The 23,743-nt window shown below is 41.2% G+C and overlaps 2 protein-coding genes across 7 annotated transcripts in view; one reads left to right on the forward strand and one right to left on the reverse strand.

The window, feature by feature from the left end:
• MALT1 (MALT1 paracaspase) overlaps positions 1 to 19,238 on the reverse strand; it is a 37,869-nt gene extending 18,631 nt beyond the window's left edge. The window contains exons 1-9 of one of the 4 annotated variants that reach the window (XM_072859350.1): positions 19,022 to 19,238; positions 17,016 to 17,182; positions 10,266 to 10,387; positions 8,992 to 9,142; positions 4,972 to 5,150; positions 4,286 to 4,382; positions 3,518 to 3,550; positions 1,756 to 1,782; positions 576 to 611 (exon numbers count right to left, since the gene is read on the reverse strand). In XM_072859350.1, the coding sequence (XP_072715451.1) occupies positions 576 to 611; positions 1,756 to 1,782; positions 3,518 to 3,550; positions 4,286 to 4,382; positions 4,972 to 5,150; positions 8,992 to 9,142; positions 10,266 to 10,387; positions 17,016 to 17,182; positions 19,022 to 19,182 (973 nt within the window). In that variant the 5' untranslated portion in view covers positions 19,183 to 19,238. The remainder of the gene's footprint in view (positions 1 to 575; positions 612 to 1,755; positions 1,783 to 3,517; positions 3,551 to 4,285; positions 4,383 to 4,971; positions 5,151 to 8,991; positions 9,143 to 10,265; positions 10,388 to 17,015; positions 17,183 to 19,021) is intronic. The other 3 variants (XM_072859352.1, XM_072859351.1, XM_072859353.1) reach the window with 3 other exon arrangements.
• A 103-nt stretch (positions 19,239 to 19,341) lies between these two features.
• ALPK2 (alpha kinase 2) overlaps positions 19,342 to 23,743 on the forward strand; it is a 53,516-nt gene continuing 49,114 nt past the window's right edge. The window contains exons 1-4 of one of the 3 annotated variants that reach the window (XM_072860437.1): positions 19,342 to 19,541; positions 20,470 to 20,504; positions 21,592 to 21,645; positions 21,922 to 22,035. The gene's annotated coding sequence lies outside the window, so the exon portion shown is untranslated. Of the gene's footprint in view, positions 19,542 to 20,224; positions 20,505 to 21,591; positions 21,646 to 21,921; positions 22,036 to 23,743 lie in introns of those variants that run through there. The other 2 variants (XM_072860438.1, XM_072860439.1) reach the window with 2 other exon arrangements.

The following is a 23,743-nucleotide window of genomic DNA, read 5'->3' on the forward strand; positions in this document are numbered from 1 at the left end:
TTTAGCATTGACAAGACAACATGCCTGACCACAGTCAAGGCTACCATACAAATTTAAGAATGCAATTAAAAAACCCCAGCAACTATTCTTCATAACACATCTATCCATCTATCTTTACGAGCTTCAGCTCAGGATCAAAGCATCCACACGCTGTGCATAGGAAGAGCTGAGCTTGCAGGGACAGCATACCCTTAGCAGACAGACTACCAATCCTTTTTATCACATCCTCCTAATACCACTATCTCCAACTGCTGAAGTATTCAAAGTAATGGAGTAGCACACTGGCTAAGGTCCTGGCCAGAGGAATTTGAAGCAGTAAACTGAAACAGATGAGAAGTTGTAGACACTCCACCGAGTCACTAAAAATACTGGTGCCCTCACCACAGCTTACTAACTGAAAGGGCATGCAAGCATTATAAAGGACTATAAAAATACACAGAAGCCTCCCTTCTTGAAGCTATTTACACACACTACAGTTATGCTAGCAGTGGCAGAAGAAGCAATATTCAGAAGAAGCAAAATCTATTTCCTAGATATGAAATACATACATTCATTACAGCTACAAAACTACTTACCCACAGGTCTGTCATTTGATTGTTCTTGTAGGTCCGCTTGAAATAGATTAAAAGAGCAGATCGTCAGTAACAACAGTCATAGTTGCCAGTGTCAGAAAACAAACTGCGTGTTCCATACAGCCGTAGTCTATTGGTACTGCTTTGCCTAATAACTTACTAGTTTAAGACAAAAAAAGTACATTTTTTTCTTTTGTTTTGGTGGGGTTTTGGGGTGTTGTGTTCTTGTCATTTACCTGATTTCCTTCACCCTCTTCCAGCAAACATAGCCTAATAGGATATTAATAGCTAGTTCTATATATTAAGAAATAATAGATGCTTACAGTATAATTTTGATTCTCTCAAACTGCACATGAGGATTTTCAGTAACACCCAAACCAGTTTATCCTCTCCAAATGAAATGCAGACATGCAAGATGCAGGATGCTTAGCAGGGATGACCATCTGTATGTGAAAATTCATTTATTTTGTACTTCACAGAGGGATGGTAGAGCCCATGCTGTGCCAAGAGGAACAGGTAAGCGATATGCCAAAGTGGTACACTTTGGATAACATCTTATGTATCATGACAGTACCAGTTCAGCAACTAAAACTAAGTCTTGGCAAAAGTAAACATATCTTTGACGTCTAACCCAGGAAATTATATGACCTTTGTGATTTGAAATTTTGGGAACACTGTATCAGGGATAACTCCTTATGGAGTACTATTCCAGATCTACATTTCTATAATAAACATTAAACTGCCTTCAGGGCACATTAGCTCACTCCAACATGAATTTGAGAAATATACCAATCCAACATATCATGGGTGACAGCCAGACATCCTACATCTTTTTCACCATAGTAATCTGAAAAAAGCAGCAACATACTAAAACTTAGAGTCCAAAGAAGCCACAGACAAGAAAGCCAAAGATAATTCCTTCTGTATTTGTGTAAGTACGCATGCAGTATAAAACAGCAGCTTTGTGTGATTTTAAAAAGATAATAGCAACCCTATGATTCACTATATTCTTTAAGTTAATTTACTGGAACCAGAAAGTTGTGCTGCTCTTAACATGGTATCTGCCCCTATTAAATCCCCAGTTATAAATACATCCAAACAATGTAACCCAGCTAGGCTTCAGTGATTTGTAACATAACATGAAGATGCAAAATTATAATGTTTTTCAAAACTTATCACTTACCTGGTTTTTGAAGATCACTTAGATCTTCTGTGAAGAAATACACCAATAAAATCATAGTTTAAACAAGAAGCAAATAATACATTTTTATTAAGAAAAATGTAATTAAGTGTCATGCCATTATTAATAGAAGCCAAACGTTAGAAAACAAACTACGTTTCTAAAATACTTTTGGCTTTGCATTTCTGCAAATCTAACCTTTCATATGTTTATTGCACACACAGAGAAAAGAAAATCCTACGTCAATATACTAAGCTATGCTAGACACAGCATTATAATATAGTAGGTCTCAAAACAAAGGGAGAAACACATACTATGCCTCAATCCCACAGGCATGCAAGCAGCTTGAATGAATAAGGAACAAGATGTCAAAATCACTCATTTGAAAAATAGATGTTTGAAGACTGCTGCAAAAGCAACATCCTGAGCAAGAAATCTTACTTTGTAAAGCCACATGTATTCAGAAAAACTTCAGATACAATTTTCAAACATTCTAAGCTACCACAGGTTTCACCTAACTATTCCGAGAACACTGGAAACTATGGAAAAGAAAAATCATTTATCTGAAGCACCAGAGGTCTCTTAGAGCAGGTCTGCTCCACACAGTAGAGCCCTAGGCAGACTTCTTAAGCCACAAAAGCAGGCTCATATATCCACGTGGGAGACTGTAGTGACCTGAGGTGACACTACTGTAGGTGTTAATGTAGCTTAGTAGCAGAATGATGTTGCATCCAAGCAAACTGTAGTTTGGGTGTAGACCCCCAGAGATAATACAGTGGTTATCTTCTGCTTCAAAGGGTAGTTGAATTACAGGTAACTAGGAGGCTTCTGCATAGCACTCCATCAGGTAATGCAGACACCTCCAAGCCAGAAAAGATGTGAAGGCTCAAAGAGATGATCTGTCTCAGAAGCTATGCCATGGAAGTGGCTGACACTGAAATGTGTGTCACTTTTATGTTCCAGTGAGTGACAGTACACAATCCCCTCACAATGTTAAACCTTTAACAAAAGGGCTAAAGGGGGACATCAGCTCTAGTTAAACTTTGAACAAGAAATGCTGCGGAGCAGTTCAATTCCAATAAAATTCGATGATTCTGTGGAAAAACAGGGTAGAGTGCCATTTATTGTACTTTGCAAATGCGTTTGTTTTTTTCATTGTTGGTAGGTAAGCTGGGGGGGGGGGGCTTATATTTTTATATATGATCCCCTATGATGCAAATATTACAGATTTTGAGACGCTCAGCAATCAAGGGATGGAATCAACATTAAAGGTTGCAATACACTTCCTCCCCATTGCAGCAATGCAAAGAACAGAAATCATCCTAATAAGGTTGCTGGAAACACCTCTTGCAGACACAGAGCTGACAGTGGAACTAGCTCTATCCAGCTCTCTGAGGTCACGCAGGTTCCTAAACATCTTCAGCTTTTCTTGCAAGGATGTTGCCTCCTGAGCCCAGCCAAAGAAATCTCAAGAGCTTTACATTTCACTAGAAACTGTAAGCACAGGACACAAAAACAGTGCAAAAAGCAAACCACTTTGAATACTACAGAAGAAGAAAATAGCTTGGTTTTTCTCCTGTGTGCTCTAGATCATGGTGTCAAGGCAAAGAAGAGAGAAGCACATGCAGAAGGAACGTTGCATCACACTGTTTTAAAGTAGACTGAAGCTTTTAACCCACGCATGCTTTGCAGCAACACACTCAACAATTCGTCATCCCCGTCATTAATTTTTAAAAATTGATTCACAACTAAAGATTTACTTTACCTTCTGTGCACTCCACTGCCAGAGCTTTCCTTCCTTGTGTTTTAAGGGGGGGGAAAAAAATTGGAAGACAATTGCTCTCAGTTATGAGAGTTAGCACACAAAGTGGAAGACAAAGGTCACTTCCAAGCTTCTCTGCAATTTGGCTCATTTTATAGCAGTGTAAATCAGCACTGACCACAACACTGTATAGTTTTAATTATTACTAAAACTCAGGAGTACTAAACTAGAATATTTCTTATGATAGGAAAGAATTTTTCATATGAATTATGCAATAGTATTCCCAGATAGATCTGGAAGCTATACAAACACATCTTCTCCTCTTTAGTTTACTGCAAATACATGCACACCCTATAAACCGTGCTATAGTCATTTATTCTGCTTGCTACGAACAATCTCACCTGTCCTGATTGCTGAAGGACTCAGTATAACACAGTTCATATCACCAACAAGGGTTCAACTATTTTTTAGTTGTCAAAAAACATGAAGAAATCAGCTTGCAAGCTGCTGACAAGCCACGTACATGCTGGCAATACCAAAAAGTGGTAGCATTTCTATGGTGATTACCACAAAAACCCAAAGCACTTTATAACTGATAAAGCTCTAAAATTCCATTTGCTAAAGCAAGCACAGCTATTTTAACAAATGGATAAACTAAAAATACAGAAGGCATGTGATTGGCTTAATCCTGAAAGCTTCAAAAATAAATTCTAATGATAGGGAAGAAATTGATAAATCAGCTGACCTATATCAAACAGAAAAACTCCTTACCTATAACGATTTCTATCTTCTTGCTGTCCTGATCTTCCCTGTCATTGAATACATGACACCAATATGTCCCTTGATGTTCCACGTCCACATAAGTTACCTACGCAAGCATCATCACAGTCATCCCACCAGACCCCAAAAGATTACCTGTACCAGTTTCATTTAAGCCCACAAGCAAAAAGAGTGAAAACTAAAAGCAAAGCCTAAACAAATCCAAAAGCTGCCGATACCCTCATTCTTTAGCGAGCTGGACAGCATGTGTGTTCTAGAAATGCTTTCAAGAATTGAAGAAAGAATGCAAATTCACCTCACAGGCTTGAGATGCATTAAGCACTGAATGCAACAGCTCATACAAATCAGAGTGCTTTGCAGTGCAAGACAGAAAGAGAAGCTTTCACTTTTACTGATACTTAACCTTTGTTATGTCAATATGTCACACTAATCCAAAACACACTATAGCCTTACACCCCATGACTACCACCTGAACTGTGTTCAGGATTAAAATTATGCACCCGAGAGCCCCAGAACAGTATGGGAAAGCCACAGAATGGGAGAACAACTTACAGCAAGCACTTCTATAAGAGGTTATTAAGGCTATGAAGAAGCTGTTTTCCTCAAGGAAGCTTTATGTGAAAAGTTAAGGGGGTTACATATTAGTCCCCCAAGGCTGGCACTTTGCAGTAACTTACCATGTAGACGTTTTTGCTCCCATTTGCCAAGGGAAACCCATTTCTGAACCACTGGTAATGAGGAACTGGGTTTCCAACAGCTCCACATTCTAGCACCAAAGCATCCCCCACTGTCAGGTTTTGTGACTGAGGCTGAATACAAATGCGCAAGTTGTTTTCAGGCAAACCAATTAAGCTCCCTTAAAAAAAAAAGAAAGGAAGAAAGAAGAAAAGAAAGAGTGAGACAATCTAACTGCATATAGACTAACAAGAATTGACGACATATGGCCACATCTTCCTGCAACTACAAGACTGTTTTAATAGCAATGAAATTAAGTTACTTGTCCTCTAAGAGTATGCTAAAAATGAGTAGCAACAGCTTTCCAGTTCTTCAGTTCAAAAGTAAAGAGGAATACACATTAAATATACCCCAGAAGTAAAAAAAAAAACCAGAGCCCTCTTTGCATTATTTATTCCTGCCTGTAGGATTACAAAGGCTCCAGAGAAAGGTGCAAGTACAAAGAAGAGTGGCTACTGAAGGATGGACTGAGGATCTAACTTGTGTGCAAGTGTGGACACAGGAATAAGAATTTAAGACTTAAAATCAGTTAGTTTTAGCATATCCCTATTCTTCTCATTCTAAACTGAGCATCAAACCTTATAGTAAATATACTAAAAAAGCCCAAAGCTAAAAGTGCTCAACAGACATCAGCCACTGACATGTCCCCATATAGAAATGTCTTTGGGAAAGAAACCTATTCCGAAAACCCTACGTGCATTAAAGACTTGTCCAGCTGATGTAATGTAAGTTTCTATATATGATATAATTTATTGAAACAAAGGGTTGAAATTAATTTTTAAAACATCCACTACACACACGAGTGCTCCTCTGACAAGGTTTCTGATCTCTGCATACTGAACAGTTCAATTAACTGACACATACTACAGCAAGCCCAGCCCTACTTGTAAAGGTCACATCAGTGATCTTTTATCTCAGCTGCACGGTCACTCATTTTTACTTTTAGAATATGTATGTAGACACATGTTTTGTCATCAGAACTATTCATGACTGACAATTAGGGGGTGATGACATTTTCCTTTACGAAGTAAAATAAAGGGAGACAGTGATTCCGATATCTCTGTTCTACTAGCATCTGAGCTTCTTGGCGCATTATAAACTTGTACTTCAAAGATTTTACAAACAGATGTTTCATATTTATGACCAATGTTGACTAGCATTTTTTAGAAAAAGCTGTATTTCCTAATGCAGACTTGATACTGGTAAAAAGACTGACAGATGCCTGAGCAAATATTCTGTTCTACAACCACTGCTGTACGGCATTTCAAATACAGAGACCCTGATTTACCATATTCTCTGTCAACTTCTATAATGGTGTTGGGTTTTTTTTTCTTACAAAGAGCTTTGTTTTCTGTAACTTTTATCATAGAAAAGATTTTTATATGTCAAAATAAACTTTACTCCCTTTCACTCAGCTTTTTACAGAACCTTCTCTCTCCTTCCCGCCCTCTGAAAGTCCCAGTTTGATATCAGGATCTTTCAACAAAATGTACAGAATTAATTTCCCTTTAGGGCAGAAAGACAGAAGTAACACAAGATGGAAAGGAACTGCTTTGGCAGTCAAATTAAACAGCGTTAGTCTTTAAGACGAGGAACACAAAAGTTACAGATAGTGAAAGAGAACATGAGATTGAAAGATAATGTGGTTTCGTCTCCAGTGTGATCCCTCACCTGCCATCTCATTTACAGGCTGTCCTGGGTACAGCCTGTTGCTGTATCATTCACAATATACGCTAACAAGCCTGTAGCAGTATCTTTCGGAATTGCGTCTGGCTGCCTCAGTGATCACAAGCTCACAAGACAGCTATGAAAGACAGCTTTTACAGAATGGAGAATGGTTGAGCTCTCATCAAACAGAAAGCAATGAAAAGAGAGGAGGAAAAAAATACCTGAAAAAGAAAGCAACGAAGGGAGAAAGAAAAGAAAAGGAGAAAGAAAAGAAAAGGAGAAAGAAAAGGAGAAAGAAAAGAAAAGGAGAAAGAAAAGAAAAGGAGAAAGAAAAGAAAAGGAGAAAGAAAAGAAAAGGAGAAAGAAAAGAAAAGGAGAAAAGGAGACAGTCAGCAGCTGAAATAGAAGATTTCACACCATTTGCAGAAATGGTACTGTCAGCGTCATCTAGTTCAACTGAAACACCAGTAATCCCAGGCCAAATGTTACAGGAGAGAGAGAGCATTCGTTCAAGCTGCAGGTTTCTAACTGAATAGAAGCTGAAGTAGGAGCAAAGGAAAAGCAGAAGAAATAATTGCTTAGATAAGGGACTGAGAATACGTTTGAGATTAAGATGTAAAAAGGTCACCTCAAATGACATTGAAATAGCCTTTGATCTTTTACTGGAAGATCGGCGCTCTCTCTTTTTCTGACACGAATAATTTTTGTATGTGGGATGCGAGTGGAAAACACCTTTGACTCGTGATGTAAGACAAAATAAATACTCTTCACAGTCTGAAGACAGTGCAGTTGATTTCCATCTCACTCATCTTTAGGCCAATAACAAGCAAGTCCACACTATTTAATTAGAAAGTTTATAAAGGGTAGACTTAGTGCATGAGTCAATGCCTGTTTAATGCAACTGACTATTCTGTTAAAAAACAAAACCAAAACAGAACCAAGAAAACCTACACACACCAGAAAACAAAAGGATGCCACTCCAGCAATCTCAGAAACTGGAAATAAATGCACAGTATTAATATACTAGACCCAAGAAGTAAATTTCCATTACTTTCTTTACAGCCTACTAAAAAATTCCAGTACTAGCTGGATACTACTGAGTAGACAGCTATTTAATCTTATTTGCCTTCTGCTATGATTCCATTCTCCTCACACTTCTTCCACTTCCGCACTTTCATCACGTATGCTACAAATGGAGATTAACCCAGCACTGAAGCAGAGGTATCTTCAAGCCAGTGCCATAAATTCGTATGGACTTACACTGGTACAGTTGAATTACTATGGCTTTTATTATGCAGGTAACACACCTTCGACTGTTAGCTGACCATTTATAAAACCCATGAAGATGCAATTCACACCAAAAAGACTCAGTTTAACTCATGTGTTTCCTCCTCTCATAGGTTTATTTCAGTAAATTGTTGGCATGTCTTCACTATTATCTGGGTTGCTTATATGAAGTTGAAAAGATTGGATTAGCAAACACGTATTCTGCAACAGACATATCCACAGAGCCCCAGCCTCTCTCTCTTTTCCCCAGGTGTTCTGGCAAAGAAAGAATATGCTGGGCTTTGACCAATTTATCTTTCCTGGCTGGTACACGTCTAAGATTGTGATAGCCCATTATGATCTGAAAAAGTGACTGGAAAGGAGATCTATCACTTCACTACCTGCCAAACCTTATTCCAGACCTCAGTCCTGTTTCCTCACAGTGCAGTTAACACTCTTTCCATTCCACAGTATCTACGTTTTCTAAAGTGTGCAGGCCTCCAGCATGCATATGCTCTTCTGTAGCTTACTGTTCTGACCTTCTAGGTAAGGTAGGACCTCTTTCTAGGAAGGCAGAGAACCTCATTAGATTCTCCTTTACTCAAACACCTTTCTTCTCAGACTGGCAGCACACAGATGAAGAGGAAACAAATAGTCCTGACTATTAGGCCAGAGCCCACGGGGCAGACATTCAGAATAGACCATGTGTGTCCAGCCACTAGCGAGTTACAACAAGATGTAAACAGGTAAACAACAAGAGAGTTAAAGAATTGCTTTTCTCGTTCAAGAATCCTCTAAGAATTAAAAGAATCTGAGACTGTGTATGTTTTCCATCAATCTGTTCTTATCCATTGTGGTGAAACTTCATTTCTCTTCTGCTTTTGCAACCAGCACAAGAGCCCAATAATTGGGTACAGCGTTTTTAATTAGCCTTCTTTCACATCTGTGCAAAACAGCAACGGGGACCCACAAGTTTGTCTAACAAGTGGGAAGACAGACTTTCAGAAGACAATGTTTTTGCCACTCACCATGAGATGTACCCTGGAGATCACAAACTTCAAGTCGCGCCCACCGACTGAATGTGAAGGAACATTCACTGTTCACTCGACAGATGTAAAAGCCAGAATCGTTTACATTCACTGGACTCAAAACCAGCTCTGGAGAATTACCATGGGGAACCTGAATTACAGGTGAACCAAGAAATATTTAGATTGATTTAATCTAAGCCAGGATCTAATGTTAGAATATTTATTTCGATGTCCATAACATCAGCCTCAACTCCTTCATTTACTTGAAACTTTTGGATGAGAAAGTCTTGTTCTATGTATTTAGTAGCTCAGAGACAGGCTTTGTTCCAAGAATCATTCATATGCCTCTATTTAAGACAATTCTGAGCTTTTAAGCCAGTTGAAAAGCTCTTCCTGAAATTAATATTTTTTTACCTTTCTCCACAAATAACTCAGAGTAATTTAAGCACTACTCCAACCAGCACGTGTGTTACATTCAGCTCTAGTCTTAAGATATACTCAACTATGACCAGGAAACCGTAACATTCTTTCACAGAAAAATAATTTTTTACTACATCTGTATTTTAACTGTAATGAGCAGGAAATGACTGTAATCATATTTTTAAGCTGTATTTTGGATGATCTAGATAAACCTTTAGACAGGTGTAGAAAATGAGTTAAAAAATTCAGTCCTAACAGCAATTTAAAATACCATAAACTTACTGCATTTTTCAAAATAGTACTTACAATAAAATAATATTAAGAAAAAAAAGTACATTCATCTTGTAGAAAGATAACCAGGACCAGAAATATGGGCATAAGTGCTGCCATGCAAATTCCAGAGACACCAGCTCACATGCGTTCCAGTATTTTATTGAAGTCATCTCTGGCACCACCGAGTTCAGGCCTTCTACTGTTCGTTCTTAGGAAACCAGTTTCCGTCTGTCCAAGACCAACAGTGATTGGCATTTGTTCCAGTGTGGCAGTTTCTCAGTAGCCTGTGTTAAACTTCTTGGTAGACCAAGAGACAACTAAACTGACAGTTTCCTTACTGTCACATTCCAAGATTAGCCTCCAAGGATGAAGTGGTCTGAATATAAGGAACCACCTTACTGTTTTAGCACATTGATAGGGTCATTGTGCAGTGTTTCTTAAACTTCTATTTTTATTACTACATATAGCAATCTTCTCTCCTTGTAAATAAGAGTAACAGTCTTAAAAAAAAAAAGTATCATCCAAAATTATTACCTATTATTTTCTTCACTTAAAAACCTATATTTTGTATCAACTATTACCTCTTTTTCCTGTTTGAACCACTGGTAATGCACAAATGGGTGTCCTGTTGCCCAACAACACAGCTTGACGACCTGACCAGAGAGCACTGCTTGAGAATCTGGCTGTACAACAATCTTTATACCTTTAAAAAAGAATTTACACAGAGGAAAGTTATTAAGTAATACAATTCCACAATTTAAATTTGCATTTAAATTGTCCTTCGAGCAAAGAAAATTTCTGTCATTAAATATACTTGAAAATAAATTGTTATTGGTACTGTGTATACATGCAGTTCCAGTTAGTTATATCACTTTAAGACATTCAAAATTGTCTTCCATTACACAAAATCCATGCTTAAATTGATCAGTACTCTACAGAGTTTATCTAAGATTTAAAGTAGATCATTCAGACATTTTAATTTTAGGATACTTCAATCCTTCTTGCTCTCTACTCACTAAAGCAAATAATACTTCCAACGGCATCACAAATCCCTTTTGGGGAAGGTATTCCCAGTTTTAAGAGTTTGCTCACTCCCAACAACTTCTTTGAGTTGTTAATCTTCAGATTAAGACTAAGCACAGCCTGAGGGATGGATCAAAACAGTAAGAGTTTAACTGCAACACAGTGCGTTTTTCTACTATTCCGCATGCAACCTTATCAGCTGAAACATTGGTTTCAGCTTTATGCCTTTGACTCCTGTGGAACACAGGGCTGGGGTTTTCTTTTGTCAGTCTGCAAGGTAAAATTTTCCACTTCAAATTTAAACTGCCATGAAATAGCATGAGCAAAATTCTGACACCGGTCTGATATGATCCTGTTGTTTTCTTAACCTAGACTATTCCAGAGATCTAGTTACAGCATGACCCCAAACACAGATCCACTGATATAACCAAGGTCATCAGAAGAAGAGGAGTGGGGAAAAAAAAACCAACAAAAGTCAACTGCAGAACAGAAAGTTTAACCTCACATTGCTGTCAAAAAATACATGGACCTATGAACAAGGTGTTCAGCAACACTGAGCTGATAAGCCACCAAAAATCATTATTTTAAAGCATTATTTGCTATGGATGGTAAAATGCATTTAACAACCACAGTGGGACCACAAGCAATACTCCACATTAATGACTAGTTGCTACAATGCTACTGTTGTGGGTTAAGCCCAGCAGGCAGATAAGCACCACACAGTCCCCCACCCCCAGTGGGATGGGGGAAGAGGGAAAGGAAGAATAAAACCAAGAAAACTTGGAGATCAAAATAAAATGAACGAACAAAAAATAATAATAACTGTTTAATAAGTGAAGGATGAGTGGAAGAATAGGGAAGAAAACAAGATAAGTGACACAAAGGCAACCACTCACCACCTCCGGTGGGTAGACTGATGCCCAGCCAGTTCCCAAGCAAAAGATAGCTAGGCCCTCCAAAACTCCCTCTTTTCCCTTTTATTGCTGAGCATGATGTTATATGGTATGGACTATCTCTTTGGTTGGTTTGGGTCATCTGCCCGATTGTGTCCCCTTCCAGCCTATTGCACACCCCCAATCTATTCACTGGGGGGGCAGAGCGAGAAACAGAAAAGGCTTTGATGCTGTGCAAACACTGTTCAGCAAAAGCTAGAACATTGGTGTGTTACCGATTTGGTCAAAAACCTAAAACACAGCCCCATATGAGCTGCTATGAAGAAAATTAAATCTACCCTACCCTAGCTAGGCCCCGTACAACTAGTTACAGAAAAAGCACAGTAATAGTGAATGGTACAGAGGCACTTCATCACCATTTCATTACTCTCAGAAATGAACAATCAGATACAAAATAGGTATACATACTAAAAATTTCTTTTTTTTTTTTTTTTTTAGAGTCAGTCTAATTTCCCTGTTTTGGGATAAAGTAGATCCTTCTTTATAGTTTAATGAAAACACATTGCAGCTGGATTTCATCTACCTGGACTTGTGCAAAGCATTTGACACTGTCCCACACAACATCCTTGTCTTTAAATTGGAGAGACATGGATTTGACAGATGGACCACTTGGTGGATAAGGAATTGGCTGGATGGTTGCACTCAAAGAGTTGCGGTCAACGGCTCGATGTCCAAGTGGAGCCCAGTGACAAGTGGCGCTCCTCAGGGGTCGGGGTATTGGGACCGGCGCTATTTAACATCTTTGTTGGCGATGTGGACAGTCGGATTCAGTGCACCCTCAGTTTGCCGACGACACCAAGCTGTATGGTGCGGTCAACACACTGGAGGGAAGGGATGCCATCCAGAGGAACCCTGACAGGCTTGAGAGGTGGGCCCATGCGAACCTCATGCAGTTCAACAAGGCCAAGTGCAAGGTCCTGCACATGGGTCGGGGCAATCCCAAGCACAAATACAGGCTGGGTGGAGAATGGATTGAGAGCAGCCCTGAGGAGAAGGACTTGGGGGTGTTGGTTGATGAGAAGATCAGCATGACTCGGCAATGTGTGCTTGCAGCCCAGAAAGCCAACTGCCTCCTGGGCTGCATCAAAAGAAGCGTGACCAGCAGGTCGAGGGAGGTGATTCTCCCCCTCTACTCCACTCTCGGGAGACCCCACCTGCAGTACTGCATCCAGCTCTGGGGCCTCCAACATAGGAAGGACATGGGCCTGTTGAAGCGGGTCCAGAGGAGGGCCACGAAGATGATCAGAGGGCTGGAGCACCTCTCCTATGAAGAAAGGCTGAGAGAGTTGGGGTTGTTCAGCCTGGAGAAGAGAAGGCTCTGGGGAGACCTCATAGCAGCTTTCCAGTACCTGAAGGGGCCTACAAGAAAGCTGGAGAGGGACTTTTTACAAGGGCACGTAGTGATAGGACAAGGGGTAATGGCTTTAAACTGAAAGAGGGGAGATTTAGATTAGATATAAGGAAGAAAATCTTCACGATGCGGGTGGTGAGGCACTGGAACAGGTTGCCCAGAGAAGTTGTGGATGCCCCATCCCTGGAAGTGTTCAAGGCCAGGTTGGACGGGGCTTTGAGCAAACTGGTCTGGTGGAAGATGTCCCTGCCCACGGCAAGGGGGTTGGACAAGGTGATCTTTAAAGTCCCTTCCAACCCAAACTACTCTATGATTCTATGAAAGCGTAGTCTGGTACAGAAGCAGTACTCCAGGTTGCTGGGGGAATAATCTTACAGAATAGCATAGAGTAAACCAGAAGCTGTCTAAAAAAAACAGCAGCAAAGAGATCGCAAATATCCTGGTACAAGACTCAAGATTATCATTTGCTCCAAGCCTTCTTATTACATTCCAACAGGAGTTTTCTTTTTGTCTGCTTTTTTCCCCCTCATGTGTTTAACAGCTTAGTCGCACATCAGAACTTTTTCCTAACAGAGGATGTTTAAGGAAATAAACTATAACAATCTGATCAACGGGTTGAAACCTGAGCAGAAACCCCTGCGGTCAACAGACTGAAACAGAACTTATACGACACTTGTAAATCGTATAATCTTTGCCTAACAGGGAAGCAGGCTACATTAACTTCCTCCACACACAATCTTATTCTGAAATAGCTGATCACACAGGCAGCTACTCCAGAGTAGCTAGAGCACTTGAAAATTCCCTGCCCTTCTTTCTCTAAAATAACTTCCCTCTATACCCTAGCCCTGAAGATCGCTACCTCAGTTCCTCATTTAACGCTTCTTCGGCTGTTTTTCATAGTTAAAGGGAGTGTGTTAAGTGCAGTTTTTGAGCACCACAATCACCTAACATTAACCAAGACAAACATGAATTATATTATTTTAATTTAACGGGCAGAAAAATTAAAAAGATTTGCTCTTTCCAAAGACTCCCACTTTTTTTTTTTTTAAATCTCTCCCGATTTGCACCACTAACATCTCTTAACCAAGTAGTTGAGAAAAACAAATTCTCTGAAAGATTAGTACTTTGCACTCCTTGGAAGTATTACAAACAAGTTCTAAGAAATCTGATTCATAATTTCTTCACAGTTTCATTTATTTTCCTGCAATTCATTCAGCACTATCCAGCTACTTCCTGCAAGCATCACAGAATTTAATGGGTCAAAAAGAAAACCTTCTGGCTCAATTTTCTGACTGATTACAAAGACACACAAATACTTCTTCGATTTTCCTTGGAAAATGCAAAGCTCGAGTTTCACCATCGAGGATGGCAAACTGACATTTATGGTTACCAGACTTTGAAACATGCAGTGCAAATTAAGTACTCATAATCTTAACTATAATCCAACTGTTATGTTCTTAACTTACACACTGGTAAACATTTTCAGTCATTTCTGGAAACTTGGCCTCAATTACTCATTCAGATTGAAGTGCCTAAACTGCTGCAGTAAGAGACCTGCCAGCAGAGGAAAAACACCTCCTTGCTCGTTTCAATCACCACAACTCAATGAGGTTGCACAAGGACTAGGCTGTAATACCACAAATTGCGCATTAAGCCTTTTTTCCTCCTTAGCCTGGGAAAAAGCTCTTTGCATTTCATTCATTTTCAGCAAGTTCACAACGTGACAAGATAAAAAAAGGGAAGAAAAGAGACAGAGAGGGACCCAAGGAACAAGATGCCTAGGCCTTCTCACTACCAAAAAGGGTAAGTTTTAAAGTTATTACCACTACTATATTGTGTCTTTATAGGAAGAAGATCTTCTATGGAGTTAATGCAATGTGACAGGCAAGTCTCTAAGCTCCGAGAGAAAAACTAGTTCTGGAACTTGGTTCTGGTTCTGTGATCCTCCAAGAGATCCTTTGTATTGCTGCAAACAAAGCGATGTCCCAGCTTGTAACAATACATCTCTGCCGTAAAGGTACTGAGGTAGTATCACTGCCAATACAGACCACTAAGCAGCCTCAAAACTGCACAACTCATTAACCAGTACACTCATAGGCTCACAAAGGTTTGTGTGTTTTTAACTGCATCAACTAAGCTGGTAGAAAACAGTCTGACAAACCAGTATGACAGCTATAGAGGTCTTACTTTAAACAATCCCATTCCTAAAGGGACTTGACAACACTTAAACTCTTTTTGGTATATTAGAACAAACGGGCAGTTACGAATTAGTACTTCAAGCATCAACCACCCCTGAACATTTAAATAAACTCACTGCAAATATCAAGGCCTACCACTTCTTTTTAAATAGTTTAAAATTGTTTGTGACCTAAACTTTCTTCAAATGCCCTTTGCTTTGGTTTCTCTTGGTTCCAGTTTCTCAGTCTGTATGAAGCTACCCAGTCCTCCTTAGAGGAGGCTGAATCCATTCTATCACAGATCATACTGTTCTGTAAGAGATTCATTTATAACAAGATGATCTCTGCAGTTCCAAGGGGTCTTGACAAGTCTACTTATTGGCTTGTTCTCCTCAATAGAAGGGTATCTTAGCTATCTACCCAGTTCCTTAATTGATACCACTATCTCACAATTCTGCTACGTAGCAAGTTCCAGTTTTACCCAGGATTTAGTCTTCATTACATATTTCAAAATGTAACTTGACTGACAGCCACACAAAAATCCTCAGTTCAATGGTGGTGATACTTGAGATGATCACAGATCAAGCAAGCACAACATTTTGGCTCCATGCAGGCACTACGCAGTACAAATGTGAACCAGGACCATTCTTGTTTTCAGTACTCCCCCAGTAACCACCATATGGAGAACAATAAAAAGGAACAAGCATTCACAGTGCAGGACAGCATACTACTGCCTATGCCTCCACCTCAACTCTTGCCCCTGTGAGCGCAATCCACTCACACTGATATAACACCAATTCCCCTCTCCGTGCTAAGCCTACAGTGGTACACTTCAGCTAGACTAAGCTATCACGTAACTCAATCACACCTCATTCAACACACTATGGTCCTCCATAGTACACATAGTCCAACACACCATAGTACAACAAGAAGCAGCAGCCTTAACTAGATGAAAAGGCTGCAAAGCATTACTTGAAAATTTCCTTGAAAATTTCCTATAATTTACTTGAAAAATTCCAAGGTTGTCTTAACAATGGTTCTCAGCCCATGGCTTCTTTTCTCACACTGTCCAAAGAACTGGACAGCTATCAGTATGGCAAGGAGCTTGCTAGTCTCATTTCCACTCCCCGCTCTGAAGAGAAGCTTTTGCAACTTCCTAGCAGGCTGAATTTCACCACATCCTGAAGGAGGAGGACATAAAAAAGAGCTCTGGTTTTGTACTATAGCAAGAAGCGCTTGGTCTACATGGTCTTACCCGTGCATTCCCTTGCGTTGCACTACTTCCTAGACTGTTTGTGAAGAAGCAAGCTGAATGGGTTAGCAGAAAATAATCTCGTTCTACCCTAAGTTAGTCTGTTTTTCTGTCCCATTAGCAAGTTGGACTGGATCCAATACGCACCAGAACTGGCACTAATTGGACCCTTCCCCTTCAATTAGGGTAAGCTATGAAATGCAGTTAACGAAACCTGTAGCCCGAACAGATGGCTGGCAACACTACTTGTCTTTCTAACTCAACCATTTCAGTTCTATAAGCAGCTCCCAAAGGCATAGTTTAATACAAAACCCAAGTCAGCAGAGGGAATGACAGCACCTGTCATATCCATGCAGCCAAGTCCAAGTCTACAACAATACTGCATTAAGCCCGCTTATCTACTTGGCTTACTTTTAATCTCAGAATCACATGAACCAATTACTATGGTAATCCTATGAATACCAATTACTAGAATTCAAACACTAAAGATGTTTTTACTTACTGTAGAAAACAAATGCTTCAGTGTTTTCAGTGTAAAACATACAGTTGCAGCGAAAGCACAAACCAGAACTGACCTGAATGGCTGAGACACTGGAGAGCCTCTGTATGCTCCAGGGCCTGCAAGAACTCCATAAGCTCCACCACAGTGCAACCTCGATCTCCCAGCAGTTTCAGGAGACTCCAGCTGGGACTTCCTTCTGGCTCCAGCACTTTGAGGGAACACTGTTCTAAATCCAGAGGGCTACAAAATAATATGAGAAAGTCATGGCATAGACTTCTTACTACTTTTTCCTCAGAAAGGAGCAGAGTTAAAAATCACTTGTAGACAGATAAAAAGATGGGAAATTCCTAGCTGATTTGGACATATTTGCAGTATTTCCTTCAAGTTTCAGGAGTTCAGAAGTTATACAGTGATACCTCCACAGACAGAAAGTGGTATTAGTGAGTTGCATGCTACAAAACAAGAGATGCTTGTACCTAACAATTCTGGCCAAATGTATTAAGAAATCTTCTAATTTTCTCTTTTTAAAGTCTCAGCAGAAAAACAAGTACAGCACCTTTCATTTTCATGTGCCTAATTCAGAAGCGGTAAAGAGCAAGTCAGAAACTAACTTGAAAGTCCAGGAAGACTTTGATTTTCAGAGTAGTTGTTAAAACAAGTGACTGCTACAGCTTAACTGATACACACATCTACTGCTACAGTGCAGTTAACTGCTCCAATAAATTCATCTCCAGGTATAAACATGAATAGTTTTAAATTCTGGTGTTAAGTCTTCATGCACTTTCAATCACAGCAGATTAAAATAACACAGATAATAATGAAATGAATACAGCTACGGAAAGGGAATGCATTTTTATGTATACCCACTAAAAAGATTCATCAATGTTTCTTTCCTTAAATCAGTGCCATGCAAAGCTGGAGGAGAGATATTTTCAGTTATCAAGTAGACTTTCAGTGTATTTTACTGGGTAATACAGAGAAACAAACATAGCCACAGGCCCTACAGAGGGGTCATATTGTAGTCCTCAGGTTCTATTTCCCAATATTAATAAATATAGTCATAATAGAGAAAGGACACATCTTCAAAATGTACATTCAGTGCTGCACTTGAAATGCCTCATTTTTTTGAGATACCACCCTCTAAACAAAATCTTGAAGAGCCACAGGAAGTAAAACCATCAGGAAGCAATCTAGAGAATGTGACCTAGGAAGAAAGAGTTGAAGAAAATGAACGTGTTTACCGTAATATAGACAAGAGGAGACAAGGGAACAGTCAACAAGCATGTTCCATGTTCCCTGTCTAGGACAAGCAATTGGCTGCATTTGCGCTGAGGAAAGTCAGGTGAGGTACAAGGGGATGCTTTCCAACTACAAAGGTGGCAAAGGGAAAAACCGCACTACTTGCACCCTGTTACTTCTTTGCTGGAAGCCCTTATGGGGGGCTAAGGAAGCACCTCCTAGAGAGGGGCTACGTGCCCTCGAGCCTATCTGCCCCAGCACCGGGGCTTCGGTTAGGGGATGCTCCCTTCCTTTGTACAAATGAAGTACGGGGTCACGGGGAGGGACAGCATTGCCGCACAGGCTGGGTAACTCTGGAGTCAGGTAGAAGCGGCAACAAAACAACGGCAGCATTCAGCTGCTGGTTTTCGCTCGAGTACAAACTCATAAAGGAGCTGGCAAGCAACGACGAACCCACACCTGCTTCATCCTCGCTGTCCCGCCACTGACTTCAGGAGCGATACCGCTGCCCGGCCGCTTCGCCCACGGTCCCGTGCGCTTTCAGCAACGGATGAGCTACAGCGCGGCCTCAGGGAGGGCTCCGGGAGGGACCCCGGGGCCGGCGCGTCCCCCACCCTCGACCCCGAGGTGGCACCACGGCCTCAGCCTTCGCTCTGCCAGGAAGCCCGGCCCCTCCGCCCGGGGCTGCGCCACCTGAGCCGCGCGGCTTCCCCGCCTGCCCCACTGAGGCCCCCGCCGAGGCCCCTCCCGCCCCCCGGCGCAGCCCAGGGCCGCGGGCCACCCCGCAGCCTCCGCCGCCGCCTGCCGCGCTCCCTGCGCGCTCCCGCAGGCCGCCCTCACCTCAGGCGGACCCTGCCGCGGCTCCCCGCTCGCTGCGCCAGGTCCCGCCAGCCCTTGCCGGGCGCTGCCCGGTCCAGCAGCTCGCTGAGCCTCCGGAGCAGCGGCTCCGCCAGGCGGCTGAGGGGCAGGGACCCCGGCGCGCTCCGCACCGGCTCCGACATCGCCCCTCTCCTGCCTCCCCAGCCGCGGCGAGGCACGGCCCGCGCGGGGCGGTGCTCCCGCCCGGAAGGACGCGCCGAGCGCAGCCGCACGGTGCAGCACGGTGTAGGACGGCGCAGCAGGGCGCAGCACAGCGCAGCATAGTGCAGCAGGGCGCAGCAGGGCGCAGCAGGGCGCAGCAGGGCGCAGCGCGCCTCGGGCACGGCGCGGCACCGCACGGCTGTTGCCTCGCGCGCGGCTTGGCTTCCCGCGCTCCCCTGAGAGGACCCTCGCCATGTCTGTGCCTGGGAGGCCTGTGGCCCTTCGGAAGGGGATGGTCTTCCCTCGGCCCCGGAGTGCGCGCTCCGGCGCTGCTGACAGCGTGAGGGAACTGCTCAGGGTTTTGTTTTACCTGTTTTGAAATGGGAAAGTTGAGTGTCGGACTTTGTGGCCGAGACCTGCTGCCAGCCTGGGCAGCTGGCGCTGAGAAGGCCAGACGTGGCCAGAGAGCCGGGAGCAGCTCTCCTGTGAGAGGGAGAGGAGTCGGGTGGGGGGATAAACCAGGCAAAAATCTTACAACACTGGGGCAGGGGTCTCGCTTTGAGGAGAAACGGCTTTATCTAACCGCAGCCAACACAGCCATGGGCTCTTCTCTGTGACACATACTGTCCAGTGTGCTGTCGGTTCCCAGACAAGCAAGTGCCCAGCTTAAGGGGCCAGGGCCCTTACGTGTCTTTCAGTGAGGGAGAGGCGGTAGTGCTCGGGAAGAGTCTCCCGAGGAGACACGTTTCCGTGACTGCTCTCCATCCCTGCTAATGGACAGATGAGCGTGGCCATGATCTAAGGGGAATTCTTATTTCTCTGGAATTACAACTTGCTCAAAGTGGACTGAAAGTGCCTTAGAAAGTAATCTTACTAACATTTCTAATCAGTGATCAAGCATTCAAATGTGGCTGCCTGTATTTCCGCACTATTTTTTCATGTGACTGCAAGCCTGCCTTGCCTTCCCAGTGAGCAAGCTGGAAGTCAGGTGGCTGCAGCACCACAGCATTGAGACCAAACTAGTAAGCACTGCTGTTCAGTAGAGTGTGTTGTCTCCTGGGTTCCATTGCACTAGTCAAAACAGGCTTACATCTGCTTGGAGATACACATCTGCCTGCAGAGCAGATAACAGTATAGCATCTCTCCCGACTTCTGTGGGGTCCAGAATCTCTGAAAAACAAGCCATTTAGTTAGACTTAACTTGAAGAAATTGCATGGAGTGGCTTTTTCCCGCATCGTTAACCAATAGTTTATTTCTCCTAATTTAGGTGCAAAACCAATCTGCATGGCAAAATGGATACAGGTAAGACAGTGAATTTGACTTCCTGATAATATCTAGTTATCCACAGCTGTGTATGACTTAGCTGCTAGAAAATCAGGCAGGTGCCTTTCACCCACCTCAGCCTATGGTCTGTGCTTGTTGGGTGTCTTCCTACAATGTCAAACAGTTAAATTACCTCAGGTCGAATATGGTTTTAAATCCTGGTCTCTCATTTCTTTGGGCATTATTTTGACTATTAGGCTGTTATATAAAACATAGATATCCCTGCTGCTATTCCTGAACGAGGATGGTTGTAGGTGCTATATTTATTGCCGAACACACCAGTTTCCTATCTGGGTCTAGATAATACTGGGAACAAGAAGTATTTAGCACTGTAGTATGTCATAACCAGTTTTAGCTGCGCTTTCAGCAAAAGCTTGAGAAATGACTTGGCACAAAACTTGCTTTTCAGTCTTTTCTAGATCCCTTGAGCTCAGAGCAGTTTGTGCAATTCATTCAAGTTCCTCCTGTGTGAGACTTGGCTTCTTGGGTAACAGGAATGGGAATACTTTCTTACTTCAGGCTTCACTTATTTGTCTTTGAGGAATGTGAATCGTTAGGTGAATTTTTATGTAGTGATTGTTAAAAGTTCACTATCCACCTTTGTTTTTCTCAACCTGCTTATTAGGGATTGCAGATTTTCTCATGTTCAACAGAACTTTTGTGTGTTTAACTTCAAGCAAATAAGAAATTCCCAACGTGCCTAGCAAAGCAGTTAAGCACACTTAAGCATGTGCTTTAAAAAACAACCCAGTGCTTTATTATGAAAAGCTAAGGCCAACACTTCCTCCCTCCCAAGGCCATGAGGAAATTCCCGTGGACCTCTATGGAAGTAGGATGTACCCTCTCATCACTGCCAACTCACTCGCTCTCTCTCTCTGGCTGAGGTTTTCCCGGGAAGAGCCATCTGCTGCATGTAATGAAATAGTCTCTCTTAAAAGTCAAACTGTTCTGTGATCAGACTCACTATACTAAGGTCACACTAGCAAAACGACACTGAAGCTTTCAGCTAGCTTCTCAGCTCTGAAACAACATGCATAAATTAAACGTCTTTTGTCTTGTAACACAGAGTTAAACCACAGGCCTGGCCCACTTCTAGAACTTAAAGAAGGAGCACTCAAGGGTAAGTGCACATTTGTGGTTTGAGAGGTCAAATTGTTTATACTTTTAAAATTACTTGTCTACTTTTTTGTCCTGTGTGCAAATACAATGCGTATCATAGAAGATAAATAAACGAAGAAGAGTAAGTTACTTTATTCTTAATGCACTACATGAATATAGTGACTTATACTGTTATTGAACAGGAAATATGATTTGTTATTTGCTTCTGCTAAAGTACAGTCATTTTTGCTCATTTTGATAGATTTTTTAATTTTTTTTTTTTAAACGTTGCATTTAGAATTCTGCTAAAAGTTTCTGAAACTACACTCTGGTAGTATTTCCACCGAGTTTCAGCAAAACAAACAAAATTGCCAAGATTGTACGAAAGCAAGCTTCTTTCGCTAAAGAATGTGTAAGTGATACTAGGTATCCTGGAATATGCATTTTATTCTTTCTAAATATATATTGCATGGCCTAATACTCATTGGGTAAAAATTTCCTCCGTTCCTGAGAAAAAATCTGTTCACTTGGTAGCATGTAGATGATTATCAGGCTAGATGCATGAATTGCTCATGCTGACAGTGTCAGATGCTTGACAAATGTTAAAAATAGATTAAGACAGATCAGTGTTAAGAGTTGTGCTGTAATTGCTTATTTGAATTACTCTATATTAAGGCCTTTGTTAGAGATATGCAGAGCCAGTCATTTATTCTTCTTACATTTAGCCAACAAATTCTAGCTGTGGTGTTTTCTTTATACTGTGGTGCTGTTTACAATGGGCAGTACACTAATATAAAAGTTGCCAAAAAGCCTTGGATGTCGGAAGTTGAAGAAACACAATATATCGCAGTATATTTGGCAAGGACGTATTTTCCAGACATCTGCTGTTTGGACAGCCAAAACTTCACCCATGTTTTTCTTATCCAAATCTTGTTAATACAATAGATACATGATAATTGGTTTAGATAATACAGTATTTTGCTAGTTTGATTTCTGACATTAAACGCTCTTTGACAAATATGCTGCTCTAAATGTTTGATTTGATTGCAGTGTCTTGAAGGATTTATAGAAAAATAATAGGGTTATAGTTATTGTTTGTGTTGCAACATTAGGGATTCCAGGAAGAACTACTGTGAGATACAGAAACAAATAGAAAATGCAGTCATCGTAAATCCTTGCTTCCATGGGTTCTCACTGCTCTTACCCCACCAAATGTTAGACTCTATAGTAAGCAAACTGCTGTATAAATACTTACTATAGTCCTATTGTGAATAGAGTTCACAAAGTTGTAATTGAATTCTAGAATTCCAGTTTCTGTTGTCTTGGAGATTTTAACTTTTACAAGGTAACAACATTTGAGAGTGTAGGGATGATCACAACACTTTGGGAAAATGTTTTTATGACTGTCTGGCACAATCATTTTGGAAAGCTTGTATAGACTAGGAGTGGAGGAAAGCAGATCAGAGATTTCATGTGGAATTTGATTCCATCAGTACTGATGGATGCATGGGAATAAAAGATTCACAGAAACATGCCAATGTTGATGAAACTTTTAAAGGAAAACTTTTAATAAAAGCTTTGGTTTCTGTTAAAGGACAAGTTTAAGAAGAGAACATGAAAATAAGCAGTGAAATATGGCAAAACATGCATGGCAACCTTTTTGGAAAAAAAGAAGTTGTACGTTTCTGATTGTAAATATAAATATATTGTATGTATTTCCATGCAGGGAATATAGTACCTCATTTAAGAAATCTAAATTGGTGTGTAATGTCTGTGTTTATTGCATAACAGCAAAAGTCTTATGTTTTGTTTTGTTTTGGAAGAAGAAAAATGCTAAACTTATCGAATTTGCTACAAAATAAAAAATCTCTGTTGAGAGATGCCCTGGATGAAGAAGTGAAAAAATGTGTATATTCCCAAATGCAAAACAGTTGGCAGGCTGGGAACGGGGAGTGGATGGAAGTATGGCTGTTGATTTCTTAGAGGAACGTTGCAGCTATACAAACCATGTGCAAACTCTCTGCAAGAAAGTTAAGACGTATTTGAGAAATATTTCCAGGGAGAATGGAAAGGGAATTAGCATTAACCTTGGAACATAACTGCGTTTAAGCAGGCAGGAC

This window comes from Ciconia boyciana, chromosome 4 (genome assembly GCF_034638445.1).
Source record: "Ciconia boyciana chromosome 4, ASM3463844v1, whole genome shotgun sequence".
In the NCBI taxonomy this organism is placed as follows: domain Eukaryota; kingdom Metazoa; phylum Chordata; class Aves; order Ciconiiformes; family Ciconiidae; genus Ciconia; species Ciconia boyciana.